The 13,151-nt window shown below is 47.4% G+C and overlaps 1 protein-coding gene across 2 annotated transcripts in view; it reads left to right on the plus strand.

Annotated features, from left to right (window-relative positions):
* The first annotated feature begins 3,304 nt into the window (after window positions 1-3,304).
* LOC113878887 (chondroitin sulfate proteoglycan 4-like) overlaps window positions 3,305-13,151 on the plus strand; it is a 73,201-nt gene continuing 63,354 nt past the window's right edge. The window contains exon 1 of one of the 2 annotated variants that reach the window (XM_027520031.1): window positions 3,305-3,710. In XM_027520031.1, the coding sequence (XP_027375832.1) occupies window positions 3,632-3,710 (79 nt within the window). In that variant the 5' untranslated portion in view covers window positions 3,305-3,631. The remainder of the gene's footprint in view (window positions 3,711-13,151) is intronic. The other variant, XM_027520032.1, reaches the window with a different exon arrangement.

Consider the following 13,151-nt stretch of genomic DNA (forward strand, 5'->3'; position numbering starts at 1 on the left):
CATCGAGTCAGTGGTGCCAACCAACCATCTCATCCTCTGTCATCCCCTTCTCCTCCTGCCTTCAATCTTTCCCAGCATCCGGGTCTTTTCCAATGAGTCAGTTCTTTGCATCAAGTGGCCAAAGTTCTGGGGCTTCAGCTTCAGCATCACTCCTTCCAATGAACATTTAGGACTGATTTCCCTTAGGATTGACTGGTTTGAACTCCTTGAAGTCCAAGAGACTCTCAAGAGTCTTCTCCAACACCACAGTTCAAAAGCATCAAAGCTTCCCTGGTGGCTCAGATGGTAAAGAATTTGCCTACAATGCAGGAGACCTGGGTTCAATCCCTGGGTTGGGAAGATCTCCTAGAGAAGGGAATGGCTACCCACTCCAGTATTCTTGCCTGGAGATCCTGTGGACAGAGGAGCCTGCCAGACTACAGTCCATGTGGTCGCAGAGTCAAACATGACTGAGCGACTGACACTTTCACTTTCTTTCAGCTTTCTTTGTGGTCCAAATCTCACATCCATACATGACTACTGGGAAAACCATAGCTTTGACTAAATGGACCTTTGTCGGCAAAGTAATGTCTCTGCTTTTTAATATGTTGCATAGGTTGGTCATAGCTTTCCTTCCAAGGAGCAAGCGTCTTTTAATTTCATGGCTGCAGTCACCATCTGCAGTGGTTCTGGAGCCCAAGAAAATAAAGTCTGTCGCTGTTTCCATTGTTTCCCCATCTATTTTCCATGAAGTGATGGGATTGGATACCATGAATTTAGTTTTTTGAATGTTGAGTTTTAAGCCAACTTTTTCACTCTCTTTCACTATCATCAAGAGGCTCTTTAGTTCCTCTTCGCTTTCTGCCATAAGGGTGGTGTCATCTGCATGTCTGAGGTTATTGATATTTCTCCCGGCAATCTTGATTCCAGCTTGTGCTTCATCCAGCCCAGCATTTTTCACACTCTGCATAGAAGTTAAGTAAGCAGGGTGACAATATATAGCCTGACATACTCCTTTCCCTATTTGGAACCAGTCCGTTGTTTCATATCTGGTTATAACTGCTGCTTCTTGATCTGCATACAGATTTCTCAGGAGGCAAGTGAGGTAGTCTGGTATTCCCATCTCTTGAATAATTTTCCACAGTTTGTTGTGATCCACAAAGTCAAAGGCTTTGGCATAATCAACAAAGCAGAAGTAGATATTTTTCCAGAACTCTCTTTCTTTGTCTATGATCCAACAGATGTTGGCAATTTGATCTCTGGTTCCTCTGCCTTTTCTAAATCCAACTTGAACATCTGGAAGTTCTCAGTTCATGTGCTACTGAAGGCTCATTTGGAGTATTTTGAGCATTACTTTACTAGTGTGTGAGATGAGTCCAATTGTGTGGTAGCTGAACATTCTTTGACATTGCCTTTCTTTGAGATTGAAGTGAAAACTGACATTTCCCAGTTCTGTGGCCACTGCTGAGTTTTCCAAATTTGCTGGCATGTTGAGTGCAGCACTTTCACAGCATCATCTTTTTCAATTTGAAATAGCCCAACTGGAATTCCATTACCTCCACTAGCTTCATTCATAGTGATGCTTCCTAAAGCCCATTTGACTTTGCATTCCAGGATGTCTGGCTCTAGGTGAGTGATCACGCCATCATGGTTATCTAGGTCATTAAGATCTTTTTTGTACAGTTCTTCTGTGTAGTCTTGCCACTTTTCTTAATATCTTCTGCTTCTGTTAGGTCCATACTGTTTCTGTCCTTTATTGTTCCCATCTTTGCATGAAATATTCCTTTGGTATCTCTAATTTTCTTGAAGAGATCTCTAGTCTTGCCCATTCTGTTGTTTACCTCTATTTCTTTGCACTGATCACTGAGGAAGGCTTTCTTATCTCTCCTTGCTCTTCTTTGGAACTCTGCATTCAAATGGGTATATTTTTCCTTATCTCCTTTGTCTTTCACTTCTTTTCTCAGCTATTTGTAAAGCTTCCTCAGACAACCATTTTGCCTTTTTGCATTTTTTTTCTTGGGGATGGTCTTGATCACTGCCCCCTGTACAAACCTCCATCCATAGTTCTTCAGGCACTCTATCATATCTAATCCCTTGAATCTGTCACTTCCACTGTATAATCATAAGGGATTTGATTTACCTGATTTCCACCCCCCCCCCCATTTTCTTCAATTTAAGTCTGCATTTTGCAATAAGGAGTTCATGATCTGAGCCACAAGTCAGCTCCTGGTCTTGTTTTTGTCTTCAATAGTACATATGGCTAAGCCCATGGAAGGAAAATGAGACGGCCCTCCATCCTGAAGGAAAGAGAAAAGATGGCTCACTCTCAGGAGTGTGTGTCTAGCCAGAGTTGTTCCAAACTGGTCAGAGAAGCCCCTGGGCCTGGCTGGGGTCCTGGGTATAACAAGACTGCCCAGTGAGTTCTTACCACAAGCCAGACACCATGCTCAACACTCAGTCCTCAGGGGCTGGAATAACCACACAACCCACCTATGGGATCGGCATCATTACCAAAGACTCTGATGCTGGGAGGGACTGGGGGCAGGAGGAAAAGGGGACGACAGAGGATGAGGTGGCTGGATGGCATCACCGACTGGATGGACGTGAGTTTGAGTGAACTCCGGGAGATGGTGATGGATAGGGAGGCCTAGCGTGCTGCGATTCATGGGGTCGCAAAGAGTCGGACACGACTGAGCGACTGAACTGAACTGAACAGGAGTGGAGACAGAAGTTGAGACAATTAAGATATTTGTTCAAGGTCACGGACCAAGGTCACCTAATAATATCTGAACCGTGATTTGCCCTCAGGTCTCTTAAGGAACCAAGCTTCTGTCCTTAACCAGGGATGGCATTTGAGTAGAGGCTCCCTGGGGACACTGGTGACAGTCTCTGGGTCCCTGGGCAATCTCGCTCTGCACTGCTTGTGCATTTACATTTCTGTGGTTACCTGAGCCTGCCAGGAGAAAGTCTGCATGCCTGGCTCAGCCTGGCCTTCCAACCCCAGGCACAGCTACACCTCCAGCTCTTCCTAGGACACAGCCAGGCCGGGGCGGGACCCTTCTCTGTGCTAACACTCACATTCCTCGTGGATAGCATTTCCATTTGTTTAGAATTCGAAAGTGAGAATGGTAAAGCTGGAAGGGCCTTAGAGATTTGGTGCAATCTCCATTTCCAGAAGGAAGTAACACGCTCAGTTTGTGTTTAATTCTTATTCATCTGCCGGTGTCTATGCACCAGGTCAGCACTGGGGATTCAGCAATAAGCTGGCGCTCACTCTGGCACCTTAAAGTCGTGTTCGGTAAGGTCCTACCTCCACCAGGAATGCTTCCCCCTCCATTCTCCATTTCTCATCAGCGCCCGCACGCAGTCAACTCCAGCGCAGAACTCGCCGAGCAGGGCGGGCGACTCGTGCTCTCTCCGTACCGAGTCTGCCGGGGCGCTCTGGCCCCGCCGCGTGTCTGCGCCGTGCACCCCGGCGCCAGGCGGAGCGTGATGGGGCGCAACAGCTGCGGGCTGCCTGCGGCTCTCCCCGCCCCAGCCCAGCCCCCGCGCTGGTTGGGGGCGGCGCCCCCCGGTCCGGCTCCGGGTCCCGGCCGGGGGCGGGGAGGGGCCGAAGCAGGTAGCTCAGACGCTACCGGGGTGTTGCAGCGGGATGGGGAGCCTCGGGGCCCGCCGCCTCGTCCTGCTCGCCGCCTTCCTGGGGCTCTGCGGGGCGCACAGGGCGCTTGGAGGTAGGCGCCCCCAACTTCGCCACTTCCCCTCCCCGTCCCTTCCCCGGCCGGCCGCGCGCGGAGCCCGCTAGAGGCGGTGGGGAGCGGGGCGGAGGGTGCGGGCGGGAGCCCCCTGTGATCCGAGGGCCCCGGGAGACCCCGCGGCCCGGCCAGTCCCGCAGCGAGCGCGACTTGGACTCTCAGGCGGGGCCTTGGGAGCCGGGCAGCCCCGGGAGGAGACCGCTCGGCCCTGCGCAGTGGCTGCGTCGTCTCCGCGGAAAACTTCCGACTTCCCGCCCCGCGCGGCCCGGCCCCTCCGGTCCCGGCGAGTTCGCGAGCCCCGGGGGCGGGCCCTGCGCCTCGGGTCTGGGCTTTGGGGCCGGACTCTCGGCGGCACTCGGAGGAGTAGACGGAAGGCTTCCTGCTGTCCTGTCTTCTCAGGCTTTCCAGCCCTCCCCTACCCAGGCCCTTCCTTGACTGCTCGTGACCCTCAAGAGGCCTTGAACTGCTCGCCGAGTTTCTTTTGTGGGTGGCTGCCCTCTCGTTCCCTAAGTTCCCGCACACGTCCGCAGACATTTTCTGGACCCCGTTCGCTGGAGGTGCTTTACATTTCCTTGGCGGCTTTCAGAAGTCAAAGATGACTAGTAAAAGCACAGTGACTTTTGACATCATTGAGCTGGACACTGGGGCCTTCCACTGGGGCCTTCCCGCCCTCTCTAGCTCCTTGAAATTTAATTCAGTTTATAACAAAAGACATTCTTCAAGACTTGAGAACGCATTCTCAATCAAAGGCCTTACCAGTCTTTGTAGTCTTCGGATTAAGTTCGGAATGGTTCTTTACTTCACTTTAGGCGATTTCGCAAGGAGCTCTGGAGTGATGTACAGCACCCGGCCCTGTACTGGCGCACGCCTGGCTCTCACCCCTGTGCGGACCTGCTTCAAAGTTCCTCTGACACTGCGCAGTCACTTCTGCTGTTTGGGGCACTTGCGAGCTCCTTCCTCTTCATCTTCCTTCTTCCAGATTCTTTTTTCTGACTGCTTCCCGGCCTCTTCCTGCCTGGTGGGCAGGGAGCAACCGGAGGGTACAGGAGTCCAAGTGTGAGGCCACTGTGGCTATGGCTTTGGTGTATGGTTGAGAGGGAAGGTGCTGGCTGCAGGCCAGGGGGATCTGAGTGGGCAGTGAATGGTGTTGTGGGATAGGTGAGGTGGTGATGGTCACGGCCAGGGATCTGAGTGGTCCCTGTGGGGTGATGAGAAGCCTATGGCTTTGGAATTAGGTGGATTTGAGCTTTAATCTGGGTGTCATCACCTATTCTCAGAGTGACTTGGGGAAAATTACTTGTCTTGGTCTTGATGTTGCTTTTGTAAAACTGGGATGATAAATGCTTCTTCAGAATTCTTTACAAAGAATCCATTTGTAATGCAGGAGACACAGGGGTGGGGGCAGGGTTTTAATCCCTGGGTTGGAAAGATCACCTGGAGGAAGGCAGGGCAACTCACTCCAGTATTCTAGCCTGGAGAATCCCATGAACCTGTTGCAGGAAGGGGGACTCCTTCCAGGGCCGGAAAGTGGGCTCTTGTCTAACACTCGGAAATGAATTGTCTGAGGAGACACATCTGCTGACAAAGCAAGAGATTTTATTGGGAAAGGACACGTGGGTGGAGAGCAGTAGGGCAAGGGAACCCAGGAGAACTGCTCTGCCAGTCAGCAAGACTGTTCTGTGGCTTGCAGTCTTGGGTTTTATGGTGATGGAATTAATTTTCAGGTCGTCTTTAGCCAATCATCTGACTCAGAGTCCTTCCTGGTGGTGCATGCTTTGTTCAGCCAAGATGGATGCCAGAGAGGAGGATTCTGGGAGGTGATCAGACATGTGGTGTCTCCTTTTGACCTTTCCTGAACTCTCCCCATTGGTGGTGGCTTATTAGTTCTGTGTTCCTTACCAGGACCTCCTGTCCTAAAACAACTCATGCAAACGGTTACTATAGTGCCTGGCCAGGGTGGGCGGTTTCAGCCAGTGTGCTTCCCCTAACAGACTGAGGAGCTTGGTGGGCTACGGCCCATAGGGTCACAAAGAGTTGGACATGACTGAAGTGACTGGTCACGCACACAGGCAAGACCACCACACAGGCAAGACATGGCAGCCTGGAAACTACTGGATAAATGCTCATTTCCCTTCTCTCCTAGTAATGACTCTCCTGTCTCTTCATCTGTGCGATTAGCTTGGGCATGAGAAAGACCCAATAGGTTAGATATCCATTGAGAGGTACAGAATATGGATAGAGGAGATTTACTGAATGAAGCCCTGGAGAAGGAAATGGCAACCCACCCCAGTTTTCTTGCCTGGAAAATTCCATGGACAGAGGAGCCTGGCAGGCTACAGTCCACGGGGTCACAAAGAGCTGGACATGACTGAGTGACTGAGCATACATTGAGTGAAGAATTCTATAGCATATAATTTAACATATATACTGTTCTTCACCCTCTACTGTAGTTGTGTGACGAATATCGGATACTGAGGTCTCACCAAAAGCTGCTTTCAGGCACTTTGAAGAATATATTCTTGCTTAGCCAGATGTGTAATGTGAGTTTATCTTTCTTCCTTGGGTGATTCAGGCTGTTGTTTTGAAGAATCTAATTGAAGATGCCAACTGAAAAATGCACAACGTGAGAATTGCAAGTTAAGTTTTATATTTGGGGCAAAATGAGGAGACAGCATGGAGACGGCATTTCAGATAGCTCTGAGAAACTGCTCCAAAGAGGTAGTGGGGAAGGTCAGTATATACGTGATTTTGGTGAAGGTGGAGTGCATGTGTTCAAGCACCTATTTTCTACAGAAGATTTTTGCTAGTCACAAGGAGCAGTCGTCACCATGAAGCATTTTAGTGCTTTTCTAGATGTGAGGAGACTCAAGAAATGGGCTTATAAAATCGTCTCCTGAAAATATCTAACTATCTGAGGACCTTTTTCTCAGAGCACAGAATGCCTCAATTCTACTCTCTACCCTGAACTCCTTGCAGAGGGTGTTTTGTTGAAAATCAGCAGCTGCAGTAGCAACTGATTTAGTCCTTGTAGAGGTAGATGGCAAGTGTCAATTTATGGCTGACAAAGGCTTAGATAAATGCTGCTCTCAGTGTTTATATGACACAGGGTGTTATGTCCTCATGGAGTCTCATCACAGTAGGAAGTCACTTTTGTCTGGTAAGCAGATTGGGGATACTACAGATACTCCTGCTGAGGTAGTCACGTCTTAATTCATTCAACATGGATTATATTATTTTACATAGTGAGAGGGATTTTGCAGATGTTATCAAATTAGGGATTTTGAGGGTGGAGAGATTATCTTGAATTATCTCAACGGGCCCTAAAGGTGATCATAGGGGTGCCATAAGAGGAGGGCAGGAGGGTCAAAATCAAAGAAGGCGATGGTGTGATGGAAGCAGAGGTCAGAGTGGTATGATATCTGGTTGGGGCCACAAGCCAAGACATGTGATGGTCTCTAGAAGTTGGAAAAGGCAATGAGACAGAGTCTCCCCCAGAGCTTCCAGAAAGAATGCAGGCATTCAAACACTTTGACTTAGCTCAGTGAACTCCAGAACTCTTTAAGACAATCAATGTGTGTCATTTTAAGCCGTTAAATTAGTGGCAGTTTGTTAGCAGTTCAGTTGTGTCTGACTCTTTGTGACCCCATGGACTAAACAGTCCATGGAATTCTCCAGGCCAGAATACTGGAGTGGGTAGCCTTTTCCTTCTCCAGGGGATCTTCCCAACCCAGGGATCAAACCCAGGTCTCCCGAATTGCAGGCAGAGTCTTTACCAGCTGAGCCACCAGGGAAGCCCTAACAGCAGCAATAGGAAGTTTATAGAGGTAGTGTCTGAACTAGTAAGAGATCATATAAAGGGCTATTTAATTCTGTTTGTTTTTAAACTTTTTATAGTAGAGTATGCATGAGTGCTAAGTCATTTCAGTCATGTCCAGCTCTGTGACCCCATGGACTAGCCCTCCAGGCTCCTCTGTTCATGGGATTCTCCAGGCAAGAATACTGGAGTGAGTTGCCATGCCCTCCTCCAGGAGATCTTCCCACCCAGGGATCAAACCCATGTCTCTTATGTCTCCTGCATTGGCAGGCAGGTTCTTACCACTAGCCTCACCTGGGAAGCCCTTTATGTTAGAGTGTAGCTGATTAACAGTGTTGTGATAGTTTCAGATGGACAGTAAAAGAACTCAGCCATATATATGTATGTATCCATTCTCCCCCAAACTCCCCTCCCATACAGCCTGCCATATATCATTGAGCAGAGTTCCGAGGGCCATTTGATTCTGATTGTCAGGAGAAGGCACGTGCCATCAGAGAGCAAGGGAGCTGGGAGCTTTAGAGAAGGTTCTGTCCATGAGCAGAGCGAGCCTGGCTCCAGCACTCACTGTAGAGCCTGTGGCTGGGCCTAGAGAGCTCCTAGACAGCGGGGGAGCAGACACAGAAATGTCTTCAGTGTCACTCAGGATAGGACATAAGCTCAGCGGTCACTAAGGAGGGAGCTGTCAGCTCAGCCCGAGGTGGCTGGGGCCCAGGATGACCACTACCTCAATTCTAGGGGTTTCTGTAGGAATCTACAACATCTACAGGATTAGCTCCCCCTGCAGTTGTGGGGGACACAATCTTTATGACCATTTTTAGCAGGCCTAGAGAACGCCCCATTGAGAGGGGGTATGGGCAGGGCAAGTGCTGGTTTTCTCTTGCAACCTGAACAGTGGGCATGGGGACCGATGTTTGGGGAATGAATGAAAGTTGAGAGGCTGGTGCGACATGTTCTGCAATAGCCAGGATTCCAGGACTGTGGATTGCTCCAGCTCTTCCTGGAAACCTAAGATTTCCATCCTCACAGTGGCCTTGGGCCTACTACTTGCTTCTCCGCCACCCTCCCAACTGTGTCAGCAACACATTTGGTATACAGATATGGAGCCAGGGGCCCGTCCCACCCTCCCAGCCTAGTGAACACCCGGTCAGCTGCCCTGCCTGCAGCCGTGGAGCAAATATCTATTCACTCATTGATTTTCTTTCTTAACTTAAATGTTAGTGGACCTGACCCTTGTGGGAGAGACTGTTGGAACTTTCCCTATTGGGATTTGCTTTCAGTGAATAAAGGAGGTTGGGCCTTCTAGGGCATGTTAGATATTTGTGCTAATTTTTTTCACATTTGTAAGCTTTCTTCTTTCTTAGAGTGCTGTGGATTAAGTTGTGCGCATGTGAGCTAAATTGCTTCAGTCGTATTAGACTGTGTGACTCTATGGACTGTAGTCTGCCAGACTCCTCTGTCCATGGGATTCTTCAGGCAAGAATACTGAAGTGGGTTGCCATGCCCTCCTCTAGGGGATCTTCCTGACTGATCGAATCAGCGTCTCTTGCATCTCCTGCATTGGCAGGCGGGTTCTTTATCACTAGCGCCACCTGGGGAGCTAGTGCATAAAGTTAGTGATCTCTTGAATAAATACTCGACATCAGTTTGATAAAGTATGGGCCGTCAATACCATGGTGAAACACTGTCAAGGCTCTTACGGATGCATTTGTGGGGTAAAATGTGGCTTTCCTTTCCAAGTGAAGTTATTCCACTCGAATGATACAGCATGAATAAGAGCTGTTTTATAACTTCAGCCCTTCTCTTAGGACTTCATCTTAGGAATCTGTATAATGCAAATATTCTAGCAGAGAAGTTTGCTTTGGTGGTTTTTTATTTTAATTTAAAAAATAAGTTTTTACACTTATGCCGTATCATCTATAGAACATTTTAGAAGAAACACAGTACATAAAAAGTTATGATATAAAGTTACCAAAAATACTGTATTATGAAAAGACAATTCTAATTTCAGTGAAAGCAAACAGTTCTGAAATCTTTCTTTAAAATACTTTCCTGGTTAATTTCCGTCCTATTCTTGTTTTGCCCTTGCAGAGTCACCAGACTGATCTTTCTAAAACACAGAACTGATATGTCTTTTTCCAACTGAAAACCATAATGCTTCCTTACTATCTGCAGAATAAGGTTCAACCTTCTTATTATGGCTTGTAAGTCACCTACCCCTGTAAGTCAGGAGCCAGGTGATCAGTCAGTTATTTGCTCCCTAAACGTGTATTGAGAATTTCCCGTCATGTATACACAACAAAACAAAGGAAAACTAAAGCTCCTGTCTCAGGTTCCCTCACTTAATAACTGGCTACTCAGCCAGAAATCTGGATTGCCCCCTTGGCCTCTCCCTTTTCCTCTCCTGACAGTCCTACTTTTTAAATATCTCTTTAACTTGCCTACCTCTCCCCTCTGTTTGCTTCCCCCCACCCTACCGTCCCCTTGAGTCCATTCTCTGCATTTCAGCCAGAGTCCTCTTCTAAATTGCAATCTGGTTATGTCGTGTCCCTGTGTAACTCCTTTATGGCCCTCTTCGGATAGTCTAAACTCTTCAGCTTGGCTTCTAAGCCATCATTTACAGAGTGCCTAATGTGCCCTGCACTGCTGTGTACACGGTGGAGCTGTGATCAAGATCAACAAAGTCTCCTGGCCTCAGAGTCTTACCTTCTGTTTGGAGTGGTGTGGTGTTGGGACCAAATAATAACCCAGAAAACAAATAGAGAAGATAATCAGAGATTCAAGTAGGAGTCTTGAAGGGAGTAGTCAGGTACTGGGACTGGGTGTCTCCTTTTGTAAGCATGCATGTGTGTGTGCGTGTATGTGTGTGTGTGTCGGGGGGGCTGTGCACATGGACTTTGAACTGAAAGTTCAGGGAAGGCCTCAGATGGATGCAGTGGTATTTGCCCCCTAACCCCTTGTGCCTCTGCAGCTTCTATCCTGGATACCCACTCCTTATACTGGCTCAGCCACACTGGGCTTCTGGTTCCTTGCAGTCTCCTCTCTTCTCTCTCTCCCCACTTTTCTTCTTTCCTCTTCCTTTCCTCCACCCCTCACCGGCTCTTCCTAGAAGCCAGTGCCTTGCCTGAAACACCTTTCCTCCGTCTACCCTCCTTGACAAGCCCCAGTGCTTCTGTTGTGGTCTGAATTTCCTGCTTAATAATCAGGCAACTGTAAATTGCTTGATATACAGTCTTTCTCAATCGCCATTGAATTCGCAGGACCAAACGGTCTGTGTGGACAGAATATGCACATGGGATGGGATATTTACATCTGCCAGGGAGAGACCTTAATGGATTGTTCCTTCTCTCATATCCCACTGGGCTCAAGCCAAGCTTCTGTTCTAGTACTTTCTACTATCACTTGGATACCCTCTTTTTTCTAAACAGTTTTCTCCTGTGATAGATTGGGAGTTCCTTTGTCTTATTAATTCTCCAACCAACCCCTCATAGTACCTGGCGCACAGGAAACGCCAAAAAACTTGAACGTAAAACCAAAATCAAACAAAAATCCAGGAAGATATAGTTTGAAAGAAGGAATGGAAACCAATTCTAAAGTAGGTAAAATGAATCATATAGTCACCTACCTGGGAGAAATTACAGAAACCTTCCACACAAAGTATTTTACCTCACGGCGAAACTTTACTTTCTATTCAAAACATTTTACCATTTATTTAAGGACACAAAATCAGGAAGATGCTCTGACTTGTTGGTTCAACTTGATTCGCTACCCTCCTGTAAAATACCCACACACACCTTTCCCTTCACTGCAAGTAGAGATTGCCTTTACTTTTCTCACAAGTAAAACCAGTTTTACTTGTGCTTTACTTGCTTTTTATTCTGATTTTGAGGCACTTACTAGGGACCACAAAAGTTAGGGTTGACTTGGAAGTATGTGGCTTCAGGCTGTCAGGCCAGAAGTTTGAAACCTGCTTCCTTATTTTTCCCTTGAGGCAATGGAAATTTCTAGCCACCAGCTGAGACTGGGATTGATTCAGTGCCAGAGGTGAAACATGGGAAAATATAGGGATGTTGTTTATTAAGGTTACTTAGTCATTCTCAGCAGTAGATTTTATGATTTAGAAAACATTTCCTGGTTTTGAAAACTTAACAATACACCCTCTAAGTCTGTCGAAAATTGGAGTGGGGGGTTTCAGTAACGGGAGAGCCAGAAGGATAAGCTTGTGGATTTGTAATTGCTTCTTTCAACTTTATGACTATGTCCCTATATTCTAGTTTTATTGAATTTAATTATTAATGGCTGTTTTTAATGAGGAAAAAAGATGCTTCTGCATATCTGAGAAAGTCTGAAAGAGATTCTGTTCATCTCTGTATCAACTTTGTACCTTGGTGAAAAAAAAAACAAACAGAAAATGCTGGCTTGGTGGTTGGTTATGCTTAGGTTTTGTCTTAGCTCTGCTTCAAATTAACTTTGACTTTACCTAAGTCCATAAGCTTCTTTAGGCCTGACTTGACTCAACTATAAAATGAAGGTTTATTGTTTAAGTTCAGTTTGGTTCAATAAATGATTGCCTGATACCTACCTAGCTTGGATTGGATTCCCTAGAGAGAGAGGCTTAGGAGAGGATTCTTGTGGGAATGAAGAATTGAGTGGGTGCTACCAGGAGAGAACTTTAAGGAAGTGATGGAAGCAGAGAGGGCAGGAAAAGAAACCAAGCAAAGATGTGGTCTCATCTCAGCTCTGGAATATGAAGAGCAAAACACCTCTTTCAGTCAGTCACTGGCTAGAGGTTGCCCTCCAGGACAGAGGGTATGATTTTACTTAAATTTCTGGATAACAGAGTTCATCAGCTGGGGGATGGATGTACCAACCTGTTAAAAGAGATCTAAATGGGGTACCAAAATTCTGTTATACCACCTGGGTGCCAGGTACTGTGCTAGGTATTGGAGAGAAGAAGGCAAAAGAGATGTAGTCCCTCATCATAGGAAACTCATGGACTGGTGCAGGAGATAGATGAATATCTATCCAGGCAAACACTAGGATAAACAAATGCACAGTGTTGTAGGAGCAAAGAGGAGAAGCAGGCTGGGTTACCTAGGAAGCCCACCTGGCCAGGCTGTTTGCTGCTACCTATCAGTCTTTATTCCAACCTCATGCTGTTCTGGCTCCATATAAACCAAATGATTAGATGTACTGCCCATAGTTTTACCTTGGGGAGAATTTTCCCGCACTGGTGGTTTCATGGCCACGCCTAAGAGCAGCTGTAGTGCAGTGGGGATCCGTTTCCGGTCTGCGTGCCCATGATGATGCTGACTCAGCCGTGAACCAAGCTTCGGTGTTTGGTCCTTCCATCAGCTGGCAGTAAGGGGTTTCTCCCTTCTTGGGCAACCAGACTCACAAGCTGAGGAAAAGGTGCTGATGCAAGAAAGGTGATGACATCAAGTTCCAGGCCACCATGTCGTGCAGCTTGCTCAGGACTTCTGGTCCTGTCCATGCTCAATTCTGGATGTACCACTTCTGTCCCTTAAATCTCCGCTTCCACCATCCATCCATCATGGCAGTTCTGTCATGTGCGTCTCAGGCTGGGTCATCGCACTTTCTGTGCTTCT

This window comes from Bos indicus x Bos taurus, chromosome 20 (genome assembly GCF_003369695.1).
Source record: "Bos indicus x Bos taurus breed Angus x Brahman F1 hybrid chromosome 20, Bos_hybrid_MaternalHap_v2.0, whole genome shotgun sequence".
Classification (NCBI taxonomy): domain Eukaryota; kingdom Metazoa; phylum Chordata; class Mammalia; order Artiodactyla; family Bovidae; genus Bos; species Bos indicus x Bos taurus.